The sequence below is a fragment of the Schistocerca nitens genome, chromosome 4, assembly GCF_023898315.1.
Source record: "Schistocerca nitens isolate TAMUIC-IGC-003100 chromosome 4, iqSchNite1.1, whole genome shotgun sequence".
Classification (NCBI taxonomy): domain Eukaryota; kingdom Metazoa; phylum Arthropoda; class Insecta; order Orthoptera; family Acrididae; genus Schistocerca; species Schistocerca nitens.
This window is the reverse complement of record NC_064617.1, coordinates 337,296,034-337,318,812: the sequence shown is the minus strand read 5'-3', so window position 1 is coordinate 337,318,812 and position 22,779 is coordinate 337,296,034. Positions and strand designations below refer to the sequence as shown.

General features: G+C 37.5%; 1 protein-coding gene across 1 annotated transcript in view; it reads right to left on the bottom strand.

Annotated features, from left to right (window-relative positions):
- Window positions 1-20,357: 20,357 nt before the first annotated feature.
- The window catches only part of LOC126251647 (death-associated protein kinase related-like), a 239,106-nt gene continuing 236,684 nt past the window's right edge, over window positions 20,358-22,779 (bottom strand). The window contains exon 7 of the mRNA XM_049952200.1: window positions 20,358-22,652. Coding sequence (XP_049808157.1) covers window positions 20,945-22,652 — 1,708 coding nt within the window. The 3' untranslated portion in view covers window positions 20,358-20,944. The remainder of the gene's footprint in view (window positions 22,653-22,779) is intronic.

Below are 22,779 nucleotides of genomic sequence, written 5' to 3'. Positions count from 1 at the left end.
TGTTTCATTTATATATAATGAAATCAAGTTTAATGTTAATAGGCTATTGTATGACACACCCAATACTCTCAGCTGGATTTTCAGCTGGAGTCCATGGGCAAAGAATAAATAAATAAATAAATAAATAAATCTTCTAAGAGAAGTTTTAAGGTTGGTATTGCCTTGCATGTTCCTACATTTTTCCAGAATTCAAACTTATCTTCCCCAAGGTCAACTTCAACCATTTTTTCCATTCTTTGATAAAGAATTAGTGTTAGTATTTAGCAACAATGACTCATTAAATGGACAGTTCAGTAATATTTACACATTTCATCACCTGCTTTCTCTATATTTGAAATTTCTGCATTCTTCTTGAAGTCTGAGGTAATTCGCCTGTCTCATGCATGTTGCACACCAAGCAGAATAGTTTTGTCATGGCTGGTCCTCCCAAATGACATCAATAGTTCCAATGGAATGTCATTTACTCCATGGGTCTTGTTTTGACTTGGGTCTTCCATTACTCTATCATATTCTTCTCGCAGCATCATGTCTCACATTATAACACTACCATCTGCTACTGCTGTACCATAACCTTAAAGTAGTAGGCAGGTTGTGAAATAAAACTATCTTGTTACAGCAATTATGGTATAAAGCAACAGAGCAGTGTTACCCTCTGAGAGGAATTTTGTTATGTTGACCGCGTTGTACCTAACGGAGGTGGCTTATCGGAAATGAAAGTCAGAATTACGTAAATATTTGAACAGCAACAAACAAAATTTTGCCTACCTGCACTGTTTAATGGATAAAGAAAACGGTCGCCAGCCTAACTAGGCAAGAGAATGATTAACATTCTCGTTCAAGAAAATAGTTACTAGTAACTTTAACGGACAAAAACAACCTATACTTTGTCACACGCGAGTGCAATGAACTCTGCCACATACATATGTTTATGGTAAGATTGAAACTAACAGTTAGAGCAGCACAAACTATTTGCAAAATTATAACAGATATCGAAACACACTATTACTTTCAGGGCTTGTTCAAACTGTATGGTCTTTATAACATTACTATTAACATTCACTGCAGGATCATAAATTGGACATAGGTAAAGTCTCCCTCAGTTAAGTACTTTACTATTTAAAATGAAAGTTAATTGGAATCCACTAACAGGTTGCTTCTCACTATCTTTTGAATAAAGAAATTATGGTTTTCATAAATAGTGGTCTTCCTGTGACTTGTTACCTAGCATTAGCACAATAGACAAACTGTGGATCCTGTCATACTATTAATATGCACTTCCAATACTAAAGAGAGACAAACACTTAGTAATCATGAACATATAATTTTCCTCTTGGGTAAAATATTCCGGAGGTAAAATAGTCCCCCATTCGGATCTCCGGGCGGGGACTACTCAAGAGGACGTCGTTATCAGGAGAAAGAAAACTGGCTTTCTACGGATCGGAGCGTGGAATGTCAGATCCCTTAATCGGGCAGGTAGGTTAGAAAATTTAAAAAGGGAAATGGATAGGTTAAAGTTAGATATAGTGGGAATTAGTGAAGTTCGGTGGCAGGAGGAACAAGACTTTTGGTCAGGTGATTACAGGGTTATAAATACAAAATCAAATAGGGGTAATGCAGGAGTAGGTTTAATAATGAATAAAAAAATAGGAGTGCGGGTTAGCTACTACAAACAGCATAGTGAACGCATTATTGTGGCCAAGATAGACACAAAGCCCATGCCTACTACAGTAGTACAAGTATATATGCCAACTAGCTCTGCAGATGATGAAGAAATAGATGAAATGTATGACGAGATAAAAGAAATTATTCAGGTAGTGAAGGGAGACGAAAATTTAATAGTCATGGGTGACTGGAATTCGTCAGTAGGAAAAGGGAGAGAAGGAAACATAGTAGGTGAATATGGATTGGGGGGAAGGAATGAAAGAGGAAGCCGCCTTGTAGAATTTTGCACAGAGCATAACTTAATCATAGCTAACACTTGGTTCAAGAATCATGAAAGGAGGCTGTATACATGGAAGAAGCCAGGAGATACTGACAGGTTTCAGATAGATTATATAATGGTAAGACAGAGATTTAGGAACCAGGTTTTAAATTGTAAGACATTTCCTGGGGCAGATGTGGATTCTGACCACAATCTATTGGTTATGAACTGCAGATTGAAACTGAAGAAACTGCAAAAAGGTGGGAATTTAAGGAGATGGGACCTGGATAAACTGAAAGAACCAGAGGTTGTAGAGAGTTTCAGGGAGAGCATAAGGGAACAATTGACAGGAATGGGGGAAAGAAATACAGTAGAAGAAGAATGGGTAGCTCTGAGGGATGAAGTGGTGAAGGCAGCAGACGATCAAGTAGGTAAAAAGACGAGGGCTAATAGAAATCCTTGGGTAACAGAAGAAATATTGAATTTAATTGATGAAAGGAGAAAATATAAAAATGCAGTAAATGAAGCAGGCAAAAAGGAATACAAACGTCTCAAAAATGAGATCGACAGGAAGTGCAAAATGGCTAAGCAGGGATGGCTAGAGGACAAATGTAAGGATGTAGAGGCTTGTCTCACTAGGGGTAAGATAGATACTGCCTACAGGAAAATTAAAGAGACCTTTGGAGAGAAGAGAACCACTTGTATGAATATCAAGAGCTCAGATGGAAACCCAGTTCTAAGCAAAGAAGGGAAGGTAGAAAGGTGGAAGGAGTATATAGAGGGTTTATACAAGGGAGATGTTCTTGAGGACAATATTATGGAAATGGAAGAGGATGTAGATGAAGATGAAATGGGAGATAAGATACTGCGTGAAGAGTTTGACAGAGCACTGAAAGACCTGAGTCGAAACAAGGCCCCGGGAGTAGATAACATTCCACTAGAACTACTGATGGCCTCGGGAGAGCCAGTCATGACAAAACTCTACCATCTGGTGTGCACGATGTATGAGACGGGCGAAATACCCTCAGACTTCAAGAAGAATATAATAATTCCAATCCCAAAGAAAGCAGGTGTTGACAGATGTGAAAATTACCGAACTATCAGTTTAATAAGTCACAGCTGCAAAATACTAACATGAATTCTTTACAGACGAATGGAAAAACTGGTAGAAGCTGACCTCGGGGAAGATCAGTTTGGATTCCGTAGGAATGTTGGAACACGTGAGGCAATACTGACCTTACGACTTATCTTGGAAGAAAGATTAAGAAAAGGCAAACCTACGTTTCTAGCATTTGTAGACTTAGAGAAAGCTTTTGACAATGTTGACTGGAATACTCTCTTTCAAATTCTGAAGGTGGCAGGGGTAAAATACAGGGAGCGAAAGGCTATTTACAATTTGTACAGAAACCAGATGGCAGTTATAAGAGTCGAGGGGCATGAAAGGGAAGCAGTGGTTGGGAAAGGAGTGAGACAGGGTTGTAGCCTCTCCCCGATGTTATTCAATCTGTATATTGAGCAAGCAGTAAAGGAAACAAAAGAAAAATTCGGAGTAGGTATTAAAATTCATGGAGAAGAAGTAAAAACTTTGAGGTTCGCCGATGACATTGTAATTCTGTCAGAGACAGCAAAGGACTTGGAAGAGCAGTTGAATGGAATGGACAGTGTCTTGAAAGGAGGATATAAGATGAACATCAACAAAAGCAAAACGAGGATAATGGAATGTAGTCAAATTAAGTCGGGTGATGCTGAGGGAATTAGATTAGGAAATGAGACACTTAAAGTAGTAAAGGAGTTTTGCTATTTAGGGAGTAAAATAACCGATGATGGTCGAAGTAGAGAGGATATAAAATGTAGACTGGCAATGGCAAGGAAAGCGTTTCTCAAGAAGAGAAATTTGTTAACATCGAGTATAGATTTAGGTGTCAGGAAGTCGTTTCTGAAAGTATTTGTATGGAGTGTAGCCATGTATGGAAGTGAGACATGGACGATAACTAGTTTGGACAAGAAGAGAATAGAAGCTTTCGAAATGTGGTGCTACAGAAGAATGCTGAAGATAAGGTGGGTAGATCACGTAACTAATGAGGAGGTATTGAATATGATTGGAGAGAAGAGAAGTTTGTGGCACAACTTGACTAGAAGAAGGGATCGGTTGGTAGGACATGTTTTGAGGCATCAAGGGATCACAAATTTAGCATTGGAGGGCAGCGTGGAGGGTAAAAATCGTAGAGGGAGACCAAGAGATCAATACACTAAGCAGATTCAGAAGGATGTAGGTTGCAGTAGGTACTGGGAGATGAAGAAGCTTGCACAGGATAGAGTAGCATGGAGAGCTGCATCAAACCAGTCTCAGGACTGAAGACCACAACAACAACATAATTTTCCATAAATGCAGTTTTCCACTTGTACTACAGTGAAACACAATGTTGACAAATTTGCAAGAAACTGACTCACCTTTTCAAATTTACTACAGGTAGCACTATGATCATTAACTAAGCAAAACTTTATAAGCCTCAATCTTAAGAACGTTTAATTTTGAAGTTGGCAACAACATATTAATAAGCAGTTTTAATAGAAAAATTATTTTCTGCAAGCATCAATTACTTTAGTTCACTTTCTTGCCACATTAACTTTAACTTTCTTTTTTTTTACTATGTTCAAGAGGCATTAATAAGCAAAACACTGGTCTTTAATGTTCTTTCAGTAGGGACACTCGGTAATCACTTTAGTTCAAATGGAGAGGAATGTGAGAGGTGTTATGAGAAGGAAAAAATCAAGGTAGGTACATAAATTCAGTTATAAGTTACCTTATATTCGTGCACACTAAAACATCCAGTAAGCTGATCCTTCACTGTACATCATTATAGTATTCCGTTACAGTGATTGCGTAATGTGGTGGCAACTGCGTGTTGGTAGGTGGATTCGCAGGCAGAATTGCTGGACTCTGGCCCTTCTTGGTGGCGATGATGAATACCAATTCCAGAATCATTCCAGCTATTTATTCATCCATCCGAGGCATTGGAAAAGTAGCAGAAAAAGCCTCTCTCGGAACCAGCACAATATGCAACATTTACATGGCAGTGCACAGTTTGGTAGCTCATCCCCGACTGACTCTTGGTTCCACCTTTTCTACCTAGCCCAACCACATTTTGTGCGCGCTACACAGTTCCGTTCCCAAGGGGAACCACAAGACGTTTTACATACAAAATTACTAAGAACCCTAAGTGAGGATCAGCAGTTTACATAACAGCAAACAAATACAATAAATAAAACAGAACATTTGCACATATTGACATTTCTACCAAAAATTATTCACACAAAATTACAATTATATACAGTAAGTTTTGTTCCCTCCAAATAGGACAAAGAATTTAAATGACAGATACACTACATTGCATAGAATCAAACCAAGACATCAAAGTTCTTACAAAGAAAGGAGTATACAGTTTTGTGTTATCGATTCAAACAAACACATTTACAGAAGCTCAGTGATGTAACATTAAATGAAACAAAAGCAAAATAAATCAGAACAGCATTCGAGCTATGGTGTTACAACATCTAATTTTCTTTGACATCGTCTTTCCTGTCTGTAATTTTGCCTTCAAGTTCATCTCCCTTGTATAGATGCTGTATATACACCTTCCACCGTTCCCTGAACTCTTGGTATTAATACACCTGTTTCCCTTTTGTCTGTAAACCTCTTTAGTTTTATGATAGGATTTATCTTTCTTTCCTCTAGTGAAATATGCTCCTGTATCCTTACATTTGTCTTCTACACATGTCTGCTTAGCTGTTTGCAATTCCTGTCAATCTTACTTTTTTAGATGTTTGCATTCACTTTTGCCTACTTAAATTTCTGCGTTTTTTTAAAGTTTCTCCTTTCGTCGGTTAAATTTAACATCTCTTGTGATATCCAAAAATTTCTACTAGGCTTTGTTTTTCTGCCTGTTTGATCCTCTGCTGTCTTCACTATTTCGTCTCTTGAAGCTACCCATTCATCTTCCACTGTATTCCTTTCCTCCATTTCCCCTCTGTTTCAGTCAGTCATTGCTTAATTCTCCCTCTGAGACTGTCAACAACCTCTGATTCTTTCAGCTTATCCAGGTCCCATCTCCTTAATTTCCAAGCTTTTTACAATTCCTATAGTTTTAATCTACAGTTTGTGACCAACAAATTGTGGTCAGAGTCCACATCTGCCCTAGAAAAGTTTAAAATTTGGTTCCAAAATTTCTGTCTTACCATTATACAATCAGTCTGAAACCTTCTGGCATCTCCAGGTCTATACCACACATACAACCAACGGTATTATTTACCAGTGTATTTGGAGAAACTCTGTGAAACAATTGGAAACTAAATTCCTGAAAGGATGGATGTAGGGAAATGGTAGAATATCCATCCACAATTCCTCAAGGATAAAGATTTGAATTGCTTTTTTACCTGTGGCAGTGATTTTTATATGTCGGAAAAGGCAAGCTGACCCTAGTTTTGAGTACACTTTTAAACTGTATGTCCCCTGTAACCTCTCTCCCCCTTTTCCTGATTCCAGCTATTGTTCACAATAAGCAAAGTCTTTTATGAAAGATTAGAGAGGAGCAAAGATTACTGTAAGCTTTCTAGTTTACTTACTTTTCGTGTAGAGTTGGCTGCAGTTCTTGTCTAGGGGTCTGACTCTTGAGCTGAAAATCTCACATTTTAGGTCCTCATGGTTGAACAGATCTAAATAAATTTGAAGATTGTTGTTGCAGAATTTTTGCTGTTACATTAATGTTGAGCCATGGTAAAAATTGCTGTTTTGAAAAGCATGCCGGAGCACGTAGTGTGAAGCAGTCGCCCTCCGTTTCTGGCGTTGGCGCTGCTGTGGCAGTCGCAGCTTTGGTGTCTCCCTCTGGTGGAAAAGGGGAAAGGTTGCCTGTTCACGTGCATTTAAGGGGCACTATGAGCTCGCCAGGGGGTCAGTCTGGGTCAGTCCCACATCCCCAGCTTGCTAGTCTGTCTCACGTCCGCAGTTGTTAGGCAGTTGATGTTTGTCTGTCGTTCGGAGTGCTAGTATGTCTGTTGTTCAGATCAGCCTTTAACGCCGGCAAAATGAGAGTCTTTCCACTTCGCCAGTAAGAGAACTCAGTGAGTGGTTGCCCGATCAGGGCTTACTTCCTGCATCTGAGTCTGCGCGTTAGGCCGCCAATCTGCTCGAGTTTGTTCAGGCAATGGTCATTGCCGGTTGGATCTATCGGTTGGTCGGTCGTGCACTGAGAGACAAGATGACTTGTCGGTCTTGAGTGTCAGCACATGTGAGGTCGCCATGTGAGTCCAGTGGGCCATGGCATATAGCGAGGGGTAGTGACTTCGTGGTCGACACAAGAGCAACAGGAGTCAACCCACGACATCAGTTTGGCCGGTGTGAGCTGCGATGCCGTGAGACGGAGGATTGGTGCACCTTCTTGCGTCCGTTGAAGTGGCTGGCATCGGACGGTTCGGGAGAGCGATTTGAGGGTGCTGCGCCAGGTCTTCTCGCAAAATTGCAGTTTATGAGAAGTTAAGTGATTGGTGATATGTTGTTTGATTTACTCTTGTTAAATTCTACTTGTTTTCTTGGTGAGGTCACCAGCCGTTTTGCTTTGGGGTCACCCCACCATTCTTCTCCGTTTGCCCACCCGCGGGGAGGTGGTTTTTTATAAATTGGGTGGTTGGTTTTTCCCTTGTGGAGTAGGGGCGGGTTAGAGCAACCCGCGGTTCGTTGTTCGGTAATCTTCCTATCAATCTACCATACGTTAGTAGCTGCCTCTGTCATGGTTGTTGGATTTGGTGTATTAACTAATTTATTGCTTGGAGTGTAATGGCCTAATACCTGACTTATGTTTTGATCTTTGGAAACTTTGATATTATGGCATATGATCTTGAGATGTGGTATCTGTGTACTGTAGAGCATCGTAACTATTGTTTGGCCAACTGTGTAGAATTTTATATAAGATTGCATTTCATGAATTTTTATTTAAATGATCATTTTAATATATAAAGTTGCCGTCCTTTCACTGTAAGCCTTTTCTTAGAAGTTAAAATCAAGTTGCACCTTCAGTGGCAAGGTTAATATTTTAATTGTTAGTGGTTTGCACCATTTCCATCCCTCCTATAAGGGGGTGCATTGTTTGTGTGCTTGTGTAAATTGTTAAAACTCTTAGTTTAAAGTTATATGGTGTGTTGCAGATTTGCACCAGTGTAATCTTTCAGAGGCTGTTGTGAGCGGTTGTAACTACAGTCGTGTCAAAAGGGAGCAGCCAGGTTCTCTGCCCGAAAGCTCATACGGTCAAAACTTGTTTCTTTCTGTCTCTGAATAAATTGTAACTTTGATATGTAGATGGTGCTTCCTGATTATAATTTTAAATCTGTTTCTTTTAAAAAATTCTTTTAGGCACTATTAAAGTGAATAAAATCCCCATTTGTTAAAAGGAATTTGGTTATGATTTCATCAGTTACTCCCTGGCAACTACTTCCATGCTTACATAGTCTGATTAAATGCATTAATGTTCTTGATGAATCGCTAGTAAATAAAATAAATTCTTAAGAATATTCTTTGAAAATAAATCATGGTTCAAATGTATTTTGTCACATTTTAATATATCATACAGTCTTTTGAATTTTCACGTTAACAGAGCCAAAATTACACTGTTCACCCAAAATACAAAAATACGTCCAATCACATCAGAGGCATGCTTACTACTACTTCACTCTGCAGTAATAACAATATTCTTAACAAACAAATTTCTATTAAGTTTGACTATTATTTTATTAATGAATCCAGAAATTAACATAATAAACAGTAGGGCCTACTACATTGCGTAAATAATAATAGAAATTTTAAGTGTGCCAAATTCGTAATTTCAAACCTTTCTAAAAAAAAAAAAAAAATTAACTATACATTATTGATTGTAACATAGAAAATAAAGTAATTCCTTTTCATACATTTTAGCTTGAAATATAACATATTGAGTATAAAATTGTATGAAAGTTTTCAGAAAAGCAGCTGAGATACTACTGACCTATCCAAAATTCGAAAAGTAATACTAGTATTGAAAACTACTGTTGAGGAAAAGTAACACTAGAGGAGGATGTCCCATTACAAGCTGCCTGAGCATGCCATTGCGTACTTTGCAGTAAGCTGGGGCAAACCATCTTGAAACCACTATGGATTTCAAACTAATCTTTGTGATGAGGAAGCCTTTATTTTATAAGCCTAAATAACCATACTTCAGTGATATTTTAAGATCAGATTACCACAGTATATGAAGGAAGCATGCTACAGTTGCATTGATATGTTACATTCAGCAGTATTCACAGAAGCTAAAGGTCACTTAAAATATTCAATTCATATATTGGAAAATTTGCAAATCATTTAATTCATTGTGACTGTGTGAGCTATGTTTCAACTTATATACTCATAGCGAACACAAGCTGACTTTGTTGTTGTTGTTGTGGTCTTCAGACTGAAGACTGGTTTGATGCAGCTCACCATGCTACTCTATCCTGTGCGAGCCTTTTCATTTCCAAATAACTACTGCAGCCTACATCCATCAGAATCTGCTTAATGTACTCAGCTCTTGGTCTCCCTCTACTATTTTTACTCTCCACACTTCCCTCCAATACTAAATTTGTGATCCCTTGATGTCTCCTATGAACCGATCCATTCTTCTAGTTATGTTGTGCCACAAATTTCGTTCTCGTCAGTTCTGTTCAATACTACCTTATTAGTTACGTGATCTACCCATCTAATCTTTAGCATTCTTCTTAGCACCACATTTCAAAACTTTCTATTCTCTTCTTTTCTAAACTGTTTATCATGATTGATTCACTTTCAAACATGGCTACACTCCAGACAAATAGCTTCAGAAAAGACTTCCTAACACTTAAATCTATATTCAACATAAACAAATTTCTCTTCTCCAGAAACACTTTTCTTGTTTCCATTGCCAGTCTTCATTTTATATCCTCTCTACTTTGGCTGTCATCAGTTATTTTGCTAGCCAGATACAGTAGCAATGTTCATCTACTACTTTAAGTGTCTCATTTCCTAATCTAATTCCCTTAGCACTGCATGTTTTAATTTGACTACATTCCGTTATTCTTGTCCTGCTTTTGTTGATGTTCATTTTATATCCTCCTTTCAAGACACTGCCCATTCTATGTTCTATGCTGTCTCTGACATAGTACAGAGAAATCACAAGGAACATATGAAACTAAATACACACAGATATAGCTTATTAGAAGAGTCATTGAATTCATATTACCATAATTCATCAAGAAGTCATATCATAAACACCTGACAGAAATTCTGTCTTGGACTGTATCACACATTTTTAAAAGAAGAAAAAAATATTTTGTACTTCAGTCTCACAAATGGAAAGATCTGATCACTACTGGTACTACTTTCTTTTCTTCTCCTGCATTTATCTTTTCCTCTTACTTTATTGTTTCTATCTTCTTTTATCTGACACTACCACAATGCTTGTTTTTCTATTATGCTTGATGTACTAATCCCTGTGACAACTTTCCCTTCATCTTTGTGTCCCTTTTTCCTTATACTTTGCCACGTCATGAGCCCGTCTAAGCCTTGTTTGTGAGTGACCTACCTCCTTTCACTTTCCTTTCTTGCTATACCCCCTACCCCTCCCCTGTTTTTCCATCTTTTTCATTGTGTTGTTGGAACATTTCAATATAAAAGCTATAATTACTTTTTTGTATTTATCTCTATTTCCATTGGCTGCACTGAGCAATTGTATTGTGAGTGTAATTACTTGCCATCTCATCTGTCACTCTGCAAATTTAATAAATTTTGGAATGACTTGATTCACTGCATAAAACTGTGGAAATAAAATTTCATTTTGTTAATGTGCATTTTTATATAATGAGTATTCTGCACTGACAATTAGGGAAAGTGCCCCCAGAGGGCTTTGCAGAGAGTAAGAAATGGCCAATTATTAGTGAACTGTAGGTGATCACCTTCAATAATTGTGCTGTTTGTCTAAATAATTTCAGTGTGACTTTGTTTAGTGAAACATACACAAATGAGATGGGGCAGTAGGATCTTGTGAAATCTTACATCTGACTGAACTACTTGCTGGGAACTAAGCTTCAGCTATCATCCCCATTGATGTACCAATATGAAAAGTCACATAAGACATATTCCACTACCTGTCGAGTCAGCATTTTCAAATGTGCTCTCTTCACCCTATTGTGTTTTGATGAATAGAGCATATTATTGTTGGTTTTTCATATATGATAGCGTTCTTAGCAAGACATTCATGTTTGGTCGCGGGAAAATGAAGGTGACCCAGCAGGTGCCCTTGATGCTTCTGAATACTGGGTAGAACAGCTGTTTGGTTTCTATGATTAGATATTGGATCAGAAAATACACAAACCAATAGTATTGACAATTTACAAGTCACTGGCTGGAAAATCTTAAGATAAAGACTTAAGTGGAGAATCATTGTTTGTGAAGACTTTGATGCTGATTTTCTGTCAGGCAATACTGATTAAGGACCGTTAGAGTTGTTAATGTCCAGCTGTGAATGTTTCCCCACACAGAAGTTCCCAGCGAGGACTGAAGTGTGTAGTTCCATGGCCACTGAAAATTTGTTTTTAGACCACACTACTTTTAGTGGCTTAAACGTAGAGCAATAGTGGTTTACATGATGATGATGGTCAGATGCTGACAATAAAATCTGCTGACTAGTTAGGCTAATATCATAAAACAAAAGTATTGTTGCAGATTCTTAAGTAACGACTTGATCACAGTGTTTAGAGAGGAATTCTAGGAAGTTAACAGGAAGAGACTTGTAAAGCACACAATGGGGATGAAAATTTAACTTTTCCGTAAACATATTCTTACAGTCATTGAAGTTTTGTTTTCCAGAACTTTACCATAATATTTGGTGATTGTGGTAGCAGTTACTTACTAGAGGAAACAATTGTCCATTCCCCAAAGAGAGAGCCTGAATCGTTCACTTAAGAAACACAGTGAGATGCAAATGTCTAACTAGGTATATTGTAACTGCCATATACTTTTAATAAGGGTAATAGGTATGCTTCATCAGGCACTACATGCACCACTGACAGGCATCAGTTTCAAAGCTACAGCTCCTAAAGAAAAGACAAAATTTTTTACATCACAAAAAACAGTAATTGTTCTAATTATGGTGGAGTTTATACCAGAGTAGGGCATATTTCCTGATATATTTTATAGGAACACCCATCTGTCAAACTGGAAATAAGCAAATTACCTATAATTCAGATAAATTTCAATCCATCCATTATTCTTGGAAGTTTTTTCAGAAAGTGGGCTATGATAAAGTACTGATTCATTTTGCTGAGCAGAACTTTTTAATTGTCTCTGCCTGGATTCTGTAAAGGATTTTACACTGACAAAGCCATGTAAGTCCTCACAGTTGAAGTCCTGGCAAAGTTAAACAAGAAAAATGTTCTGTTTATTTTTCTGTGAACGTAAAGTAAACAATGTTTTTCTTCAGCAGATACAAGTAGTAGTAATAATATTGTGTACAGTGGACAACGTCACATATCACGCCAGCCTCTTTAAAGACCATTAGATCTCTTTCTCTCATTTCCCAGTTCACTTGTTCCTGAATGGTGTTTGTTGCTGATATTAAAAATCAGTTTAAGGTGAAATGTTATTTGAAAAACCACAATTCAAGACACAGGTATAAATTTTATACAGGTTCCTTCTTGTCTATTGCATTTAGGTGCAAAGATCTTCATCAAGTTCCCATCCAACAAAAAGCAAAAATTGTGAATCCCTGCCAACTGAAATAATTACTCATTACCTTTCTACAAATTATCTGAATATCTAGATTTAATGGTTGTAAAGATCCTTCAGCTACATAGCAGATAGTAATGTTCATGGTAACGCTGGATGAGAACTGATAGTGTTTTGCAAACAGGTTTCTGTTGCTACTGACACAGGTAACTATTTTCTTTGAAAAATAGCAATAGATTCAAGTAAATACTAAGCTACTAATAGAAGATAAGCAACAGCTATTTAAGATAAATATATAAGTAGGAAGTCCCCATCCCACATCCTCATACCCCTCAAAGTACTACTTTTCCTACTGCTATATAGTGACAACTTATTGTTAATGTAATATATACATTGTGTTTCTAGGAATTGCTTCTCTCTCTCTTTTTCTCTTTCTTTTAACATGTGCCTTGATTCATTCCACATCCCTTAAGGTTCTTCTGCTTGAAGGGATCTATGGAAAATTATAAATTAAGCAATTTATATTACTGAGAGAGAATTTTATGTTTCTGATGATATCCTGTATGTTAACTGGTCATCTGCTGAGACTGATGAGCCACCACTTCCTGTCAGATGGCTTTTCTTCGTAGCGCATGCAGTGTATAACATTCTGCTGTCCATACCGATTATTGCCATTCAGTGTAACTGCTTTTTTGGGAGTCCTGTTGAGCAACATTGAAATTGGATCTATGTAACCAATGAATTATTGATATTGGGTGGACAAAATACATGTTCCATAGAGAGTTTGTTACTGTTCACTGTCTTGGTTTAGATGTAAGACTAAACTTGTGTTACATTTACAAGAATGCAGGAAGAAGAATACTCTACAATATATTTTACGCTTCTGTTTACTAAAAATTTAAGTGAGTACTGCAATCAGGCTCTAGTATTGTAGACACTAATGAGTTAAATGGAATATTCTGTTGGTTGCTGAGCTGTATTGTGAGAATATGTAAAGACTTTATTACAAAAAATTTACAGGCTATAATGCTAAGCTTGAGAGAACAGGAGAAGGTAAGATAAAACTGACAAAGAAACTCCTCATTTCTATATTAGAAAAATCATTAGATGAATGTCGACCGAAGAACCCGAGACAGAAGCCAATAGGCAGTTTGTCAACAAGTGGCCACGAAAGCCTTAACAATTTTGTAAACTCCTCATTCTCTTACTATGGCTACGAAAAATAGTAGTAGCGAATGTTTGTGGAACTTAATAGGATGCTGTTGAGTCATTATGCTTGTACTTCTGGTGTATTCTAATGAAGTCTGTACCTTTTACAAAATTTCTTATGGTGATGATGTGACGATATCATCTCTGAGGTGGAGACAATAAACTCCCTGGTTCAGTTATATTTTGAAAGAGGAGGCTCTCCCTACTTTCTATATTGACACATAACAGTACATTTATATGGGCTCATTACAACCATATACATTATATACTTGATGAGTCATATTAATCAATTGTCAAAGGAAAACAGCTACTAGATATTACCAGGAACACATCCTTGTACTTATAGCCTCACTATTCAGTTGTAGTCTAATGAGAAACATGAATGTGCTCCTTACAATAAAATTGTAAGAAAGTAGTCAGTGAAAACTGTTTAATGTGTGTTTAACATGGTAAATTGTTGGAGCTCTTGATAGCGTAAATCACAATATATTGTGCAAAAATTAAATACTCTGGCATCAAGTATGAGGACTGGAACTTTAATAGTGGCAACTAGTTATTTGCAGCTCCTACAAAGTAGATACATGTTTCAAAATTTTACTGACCTTCAAAGTGATCAGCAGCATTGTGTATAACCTGTTGCCAGTGATGAAGTCGTAGGATACTCTTAGCAGTGCCAGATGTGTAGACAGTTCAAGCAGTGCGGTCTTATGCCTGACGAATTTGTAGCAGTTCTGAAGCGAATGCCGTGAAGTGTTCCCTTCAAGTTAGAAATCAAGTTGAACTCACGAGGGCTTAAGCCAGGGGAGTGCAGTAGGTGGTATAGCACTTAGTAGCCCCATCAGTCAAACAACTCAGTAACAGCTTGCACTGTACGTGCTTGAGCATTGTCCTGCAAAATGATGGTCAGGCCCTGAAGAAAGTGTCATCACTTTTGTTTCTATGCTGTTCATTTTTGGAACACAACCTACGACCAGCTTAGAGACATAAGTGATAACACTTTCTGCAGGACCTGACTATCATTTTGCAGAAAAATGCTCATGAACGTACAGTGCAAGCTGTTACTGATTTGTTTGACTGATGGGGCTGCTAAGTGCTATACCACCTACTGCACTCCACTGACTCAATCCCTCATAAGTTCAACTCAATTTCTAAACTGAAGGGACACTTCACGGCATTCGCTTTGGAACTGCTACAAATTCGTCGTGCAATAGACTGCACCACTTGAACTGTCAACACAACTGGCACTGCTAAGAGTATCCTACGACTTCCACATTGCTGGCAATGGGTTATACACAATGCAGGTGACTGCCTTGAAGGTCAGTAAATCTTTGAAACATGTATGTATTTTGTACGAGCTGTAAATAAATAGTTGCCACTATTAAAATTCCAACCCTCGTAGATGTGATCTATTTTACTACTATTGTATCTAATAACAAGAAACAAAAGGCTGCTCTAAAATTTAATCGGAACAAAACAATGCAGTTTTGAATTGTCTTTGTGACAAATAGTATAACAATGAATCTCACATAACCTAACCTTATGTGATTGTAGCCTTTGAATAATGGCCTGTAAATTTAAAGTGTGTGAAATAAAAGATAGAAAAACTAAAGAGCCAGCACATTTGAGAATACTCAGCATTTAGACTAACAACAAACTGAGATGGAATGAGTACTCTTGACAAAGAACAGTAAGCCTAGTTCTAAAGAGTTGCAATCATTCTCACCACCATTTTATGTGTGTGTCCAAAATATGCAGCTTTCTCTGGATGGATAGTGGTGGCCTCTACTCAAATCGTTATTTCCCATATAGAATTTTTTGTTACCATATTAATTTTTGTGAAGTGTGATATCTGCTATCATGAAAGCAATAACAACCATTAGACCCAGCCAAAATTATGGAATTGAAATGTGTTAAATGTACAGTACATAGCATGAAATTTCTTTTTTCACACATCATTCACAAATATATTAATGTATATAACAGTACAAGTTTTCATCCAAGAAGCAACTCTTGTCCTTTACATTAATCAGCTTTTTTTTTTTTTTTTTTTTTTTTTTTTTTTTTTTTTTTTTTTTTTTTTTTTTTTGTGAGTGTTAACACATTGGCTGCCCAAGAGGTATTAACATGACCAATGTTTCTTCTGACAGGTACTCCACATAGGTTTAGATGCTCCACCATGTTGAAATGATATGTACTCCAGACATGTTAAGATGCACTGTCGCTCTGGTACCTGTGTGCTGCGGTCGTACTGATGGGCAGAGCTGTATTTCCGCACTGCGTTCCTAGAAGCTATGCGGTGTTTGGTCTGCATAATTTAAGTCCCTTTATGTGTTTACTTCTCTGATCTTGATTGCTTTCTTTTTATTTACTGGCTACTGACTGAGGTTCGTTTTTGTGAAACAAATAGAATGCAGCTGTGGTTGTCCCAAGGTAGAAACCTTGGAGATTCTCATTAACCCAACATGAATGAGGTCAGGTATGTCATATCCAAGATGTTTTGAAGCACTGATTATTGAATGTTATTGTGCCACACAAATCTTGCTGTCACAGTAGCTGGAGGTAAGGGAGACTAGGGTACATCACACCAGACCTCGTAGTCGGAGTAACTGTTTTGAACTGTCTGCAAGTTTATGAGATATATATAGTTATTTATAGTATTCTTTGATTTAGTTTTACATTTTGTATTTCTCAAGATGTCTTGTGAAGAAAATGAATGTCGGCTACAAGAACTATTAGAAGAAGCTTTAGAAAACTGTTCAAATGCTAGTTCCTGTGACTCCGAGAGCGAAGAAGAAAAACCAAAGTTTCTCAAGAAAGTGATTCGTAGCAAGAGGCTATTTTGTGTGATTCAGAAGAGCAAAAATTTAGGTTAGTGGCTCCTAATCAGTCACCTGTGGTACGTGGGACTTTTTATACGTCCAAAGATGGTACCAAACAGATGAAGGATTGTCCTAGGCAGAGTGTTTGTACTTGTTCAGAGAAGGTTATTACCAATTGTCCAGGCATAAAAGGTGCTGCAAAACATGCCAAAACAGAGAATGAATGTTGGAGTCTTTTTATAACAAACTATGTTGAATACTATACTTACACATACGTTGTTGTTGTTGTTGTTGTGGTCTTCAGTCCTGAGACTGGTTTGATGCAGCTCTCCATGCTACTCTATCCCGTGCAAGCTTCTTCATCTCCCAGTACCTACTGCAACCTACATCCTTTTGAATCTACTTAGTGTATTCCTCTCTTGGTCTCCCTCTACGATTTTTACCCCCCACGCTGCCCTCCAATACTAAATTGGTGACCCCTTGATGCCTCATAACATGTCCTACCAACCGATCCCTTCTTCTAGTCAAGTTGTGCCACAAACTTCTCTTCTCCCCAATCCTATTCAATACCTCCTCATTAGTTATGTGATCTATCCATCTAATCTTCAGCATTCTTCTGTAGCATCACATTTCAAAAGCTTCTATTCTCACTTACACATACAAATAATCAAATAAGGAATATCAGGGGAAAATACCCAGAAAATAATGAGCAATACCACATAAATGATGAAAATTTGGAGGATTCGAAGGCTTTTATGGGGCTTTTGTACATAGCAGGCCTAAACCACTCAAACAGACAAAACTTGAATGATTTGTGGCGTACAGATGGTACCGGAGTTGCAGTCTTTTGGACTACAGTGTCACTGCAGAGATTTTACTTTCTCCAAAATTATTTGAGATTCAATGATAAGAACACCAGAGATGAAAGGAAAAAGACTGACAATCTGCCTGCTATAAGAGATATTTTTGATAATTTTGTTAAAAATATTCAACAACACTATATGCCATCTGAGAACCTCATTGTTGATGAGATGCTGTTATCTTTCCGAGGGAGGTGTTCTCTCCATGTATACATGCCAAACACGGTAAACAGCCAAATACGGCATAAAATATATACTGTTGTAGATGCGAAGACGTTCTATATCCTCAAACTGGAAGTATACTTGGGAAAACAACCATGAGGACTTTATCAGCCTAGTAAAAAAGCATATGATATTGTAACAATATTAGAGAAGGAAAGTTGCAACTCACCATATAGCAGAGTTGCTGAGTCGTGAAACCACACTGGTTTCAGTTGTCAGACTGCAGTCGTGTGAGTGAGTTGCATTTGCATGAGTATGTGTGTGCATGTTTATCTACTGTTGACAAAGGCACTGATGGCCAAAAGCTATAACTGTGTGAATCTTTTTGTTGTGCCTATTGCGACTCAGAATCTCCGCTATAAGGTGAGTGGCAACTTTCCTTCTCTAACATTGTTACAATCCATCCTGGATTTTCCATTGTCTCATATGATATTGTAAACTGTTTAGTGGAGCCTATAACAAAAACAAATTGTAATTTGACATTCGGTAATTGGATTACTAGTTACCTCCTTATGAGCCATCTCTTGAAAGAATATTCATTGACTTCCGTCAGCCTAGTCCGTAAAAACAAGACAAATGTACCTGAGATTTTCAAAAAAGGAACAGAAGTATATAGTTCTCAATTTGGGTTCCAGAATGACATTACATTGGTGTCCTACATACCTAAAAGAAAAAAAAAAATAAAGTTGTGTTGGTTATGTCAACTTTACACAATGATAAAAACATAGACCAGTCGACAAGTGATAAAAGAAAACCGGAACTGTTACTTATTACAATGCAACTTATGCCGGTGTCAATGTCGCACATGAACTGAGTGCCACTTATAATGTTGCCCGCAATAGCAAACATTGGCCTATGACAATTTTGTAGGGTATGCTCAATTTGGCTGCCATAAATGCCATCACAATCTACAGAGAAAATAACAAAGGTGACAAAACACCATGAAGTGCCAAGATTTCATTCATAAATTGGGTTTGAATCTGATAAATGACAGTCTTCGCATTAGGCAAGAAAATGTATGTCTTCCAAGGGGAATTCAAAAGAGGATTGAGGATCAACTGGGAGAAACTTCACCGCTGGTTCCAAAAAAAAAGGACTGGTAGATGGTGTGGTGACTGTACTGAAAAAAAGACCGGAAAACAAAACATTCTTGTTCGAAGTGTGAGAAGCCAAAATGTATGGATCACACGATTTTTGTGTGTGGAGAATGTGCTGATTTGTAGGTGTAATGTTGGTGCTGAACTAATTGATCTCATAAGACCTTTTATTTTCTTTTTCTGTGTTATAATTAGAAGAGAGTATCATTATGTTAATTAATCAAAGAAACTATAGTTTTGTTCGAATTTTGTACAAAAAAATGTTAAACTTCTGAAATTTATACATTTTCTGAGGAAGTATAGACACTTCATTATTTCACCCAAAGAAAAAGGTTCAAATGGCTCTGAGCACTATGGGACTTAACATCTGTGGTCATCAATCCCCTAGGACTTAGAACTACTTAAACCTAACCAACCTAAGGACATCACACACATCCATGTCCGAGGCAGGATTCGAACCTGCGACCGTAGCGGTCACGCGGTTCCAGACTGAAGCGCCTAGAACCGCACGGCCACACCGGCCGGCCAAAGAAACACGTTTTATATCTTAAACATAGATTTTACTTACTCATCTTGTTTGATGGACACCATTATTAATATCCCAAGTAAAAAAAATACTTAATACGCGATTATAGTATCAAAAATTCGTCATCAGAGTTTCGGGTATCTCATACCCACCTCACAGCAAGTGTAACAATGTCTCTCCTCATTCACACAGGGTTAAAAGTGGCAGTGAAAATTAACTATGATGATGACTCGTTAGAAAACAATCTCAAAGTAACAGTCCTAAACCACGTACATCAGCTCCTAATCATAAATCAAAAACTAATTTTCTCAACAACTTCTACAGCATTGACCAAACTTAGGCTGACAGATGGAATTACCATGATGCAATGCAGAAAATAATGCAGGGTGCATGGGTAACTCAGTCCCAAGTAGCAGCCTGAATGCAAGGCATTTAGCAAGTGGATAGCCAGAATACCAATAATGATGTGGTGGCCAACATGATAATTAAGAAGCATGTCTGCAGCAGTCCAACAGTTATTGACAGTGCACAAGAGTGCAACATTTTTTCTATGCTTGACACATTTAATATTCCTGAAGTTTTTTCTTTATTAATTCTAGCTACTGACAATATCATGGATCAAAATTTTTTGGTGTCTGACATCCTATGGAGATGATTAAGGGAAGAGATGTAATTTGAGGATTGAATATCATTTACTGGTGAATAATATTTGTTGTAAGAACATTCTACACTTTCATCTTATCTTGCTTTTCACTGTGACTCTTGTGTTTAAGGAAATAACATGCAAAGACTATATGTAGGGTTTGCATTTCATGAATTCTGTGCAAAATATCACAATATTTAGCATAAAATATTCATTTCTTTATTTCAGAGTACACTTCAATATTTAATAAAATGTATACTTATGATAACATAAATAAATATTCTTCATTGTTATAAATTCAAATATTTTTACATTGATGTAAACACAGTATGGAGTTCAGAGATAATTACAATATATCAGTACAACACTTAAATACAATTTTTCAGTGCTCACTCTGATTTTCTTTTTTTGACATGAAATAAACTTTGTTCACAACAACAAAGCACCTTCGAGGGCAGTGAAATATTTTTCAACAAACATATTCTAGGAACTTGCATATTTACAATATTTAAAATATTGACAATTGCTGACCTGCCAAAACATGGCACTAGGTGGAGACTTCACAAGTTAGAAAACTGCAGAACTAATTATTATAGTCATGCAGATCAACTTTTGCTTGCACTCAATTATCACAAATTATTCATATAGTACATAATTGGTCCACGTTTCCATTATGATCAGTCATTTGTGAAAGGCATTTCCACAAACCTACAATGTACAATAAGTTGTATGTATCTGGGATACTATTTACAAAATTAATACAAAATTTGGTCCTTTGTTTGACTAGCATCTGTATAGTACAAATTATTACACACACATACTACACTTGTTTGTTGCCTCAGGACAGTTCTCAAACAAGAATTTGAGTGAATGACTATTTCTGTACTTTCAAGACTGAAACTTTTTGATTCTTGCCTGTACAGATTCACATTTCACTTCACTAAACCTACTGTACTTTCCACATTTTACTTCACGTAGAACAACAATGTCACCTTTTCGCTCATGCACAATGTTCAGGCCATATTCTTTGCTCTGCGCAGGGGCTATAGGTTTTAAATTTGCAGATTCCATTTTACTTATGTACGTAGTGTGACAAGATTTTGCTGCCTGCTTCTTTGCCAAAGCAAAAATGTTGTCAGTGGAAATTGCATTTGTTGAAGCTTTGAGAAGACTTTCACCTGGAACTGAAGATAGTCGGGAAAATGATGTGAATCTGCTTGCAGGATATCTTGCTGTCACATCAGATTTCCTTAAAGCATTTGCAACACCTCCACTGGTGTTTGAAGTAAATGTCCTGTGAGAATGCTGAACAAAATGACGATTTCCTTGTTTGCTGTAACTATAATCCACAGGTTCGTCAAGTGAAATTATACTTGACCTATCACTTGAAGAATCTATAGACATTTCACTGACTGAATCACTACCAGAATCACTTGTCAACTGATCACAAAATCCAGAACTAGTGTCAGAAGCAATGGACAGAGGAGGAGAAACTGTTGTTCCAACATCATCCTCAGAGTCATCAATTATAATACACTTCCGAAAACTGAAAAGATCCTTCTTGTCCCGTTCCCTTCTGCGTATGACATCTTGTGGGGCTTTTTCAAAACATGGTAGCCTTCCATTATTCTTCTTTACCTGTGAAGGCATGATAGTACTGCCTACTGCCTGGCTGCTGAGGGACAGGCGGTAACTGCTCAGCGATCCCACTGGCATAGTCTGCATAGCAGTAGCTTTGCTTACTGAACGAGCTTCTCCTGGCTTCAGAGTTGATACAGACATGGATGTTACAATTTTTCCTACAGTTGTTGTCAGTGTGGTAGTAGTACCAGTAGTGAGGAAAGTGCTTGTTACATTCAGCGGCTTGGTGTTCTTCACAGACCCAACACTGGTATTGCTAACTGTGATTGCAGGCACACTGCCTAGCACTGCTGATGGTACTGTTCTTACAGATGTCACAACATTTGTAGCACATGTTGAAAATGTAACAGCATTTGTAGTAATTGTCCTGCTGAAAGACTTGCCTGATGAAGAACTGACAGGCATCTTATTTTCATCAGTTGACTTATCACTTTTGGTTGTGCAACTAATAAAATTGTTGTTCTTGTAGTTGCTGGGAGAAGTAGCTTCATTGTCCATCATATTAATTGATGCAAATTTCTCGGCCAAACTACCCATATTTTTAACAAAATTTTGCCTTCGGAAGGATTTCATACCAGTAGTGGAATGATTGTCTTCATTTATTTCTGTCGAAGTGACTCCAGCCCTCTCGGGAACGGATGCCACTGTCCTCTTAGTTTCTTCTTTCTCACCTTTCTTGTCTTCATCTGTTTTGTTACGAAGAAGCGATTTTCTCCTTGCCAGGAGGGGTGGCCTCCTCTCCTCTGCGGGTTCTTCACTTTCCACTTCAGCGCGGATATTAGCAACTCGTTGTGCAAGTGCAGCTCTTTGAGCTTGTATCTTTTCACCAACACGTGCCATTAGTAGTTCAGCATCATAAAGATTGGACAATGCAGTGTTGGTAACAGGTGCTGGCAGATCGTCTTCTACCATGAACCACTGGTGCTTTAGGCTCTGCTCCGCAGTCAGTCGTTGGCTGCAGAATGAAAAAAGTGGGTACTGTTAGATAATTTACAAGTATGTCTCATTTTTTTTTTATGCAGTTGCCATATTTAGAGTATGGAAATAATACCAGCATTTCACTGATGTAGAAAATGGTTGCT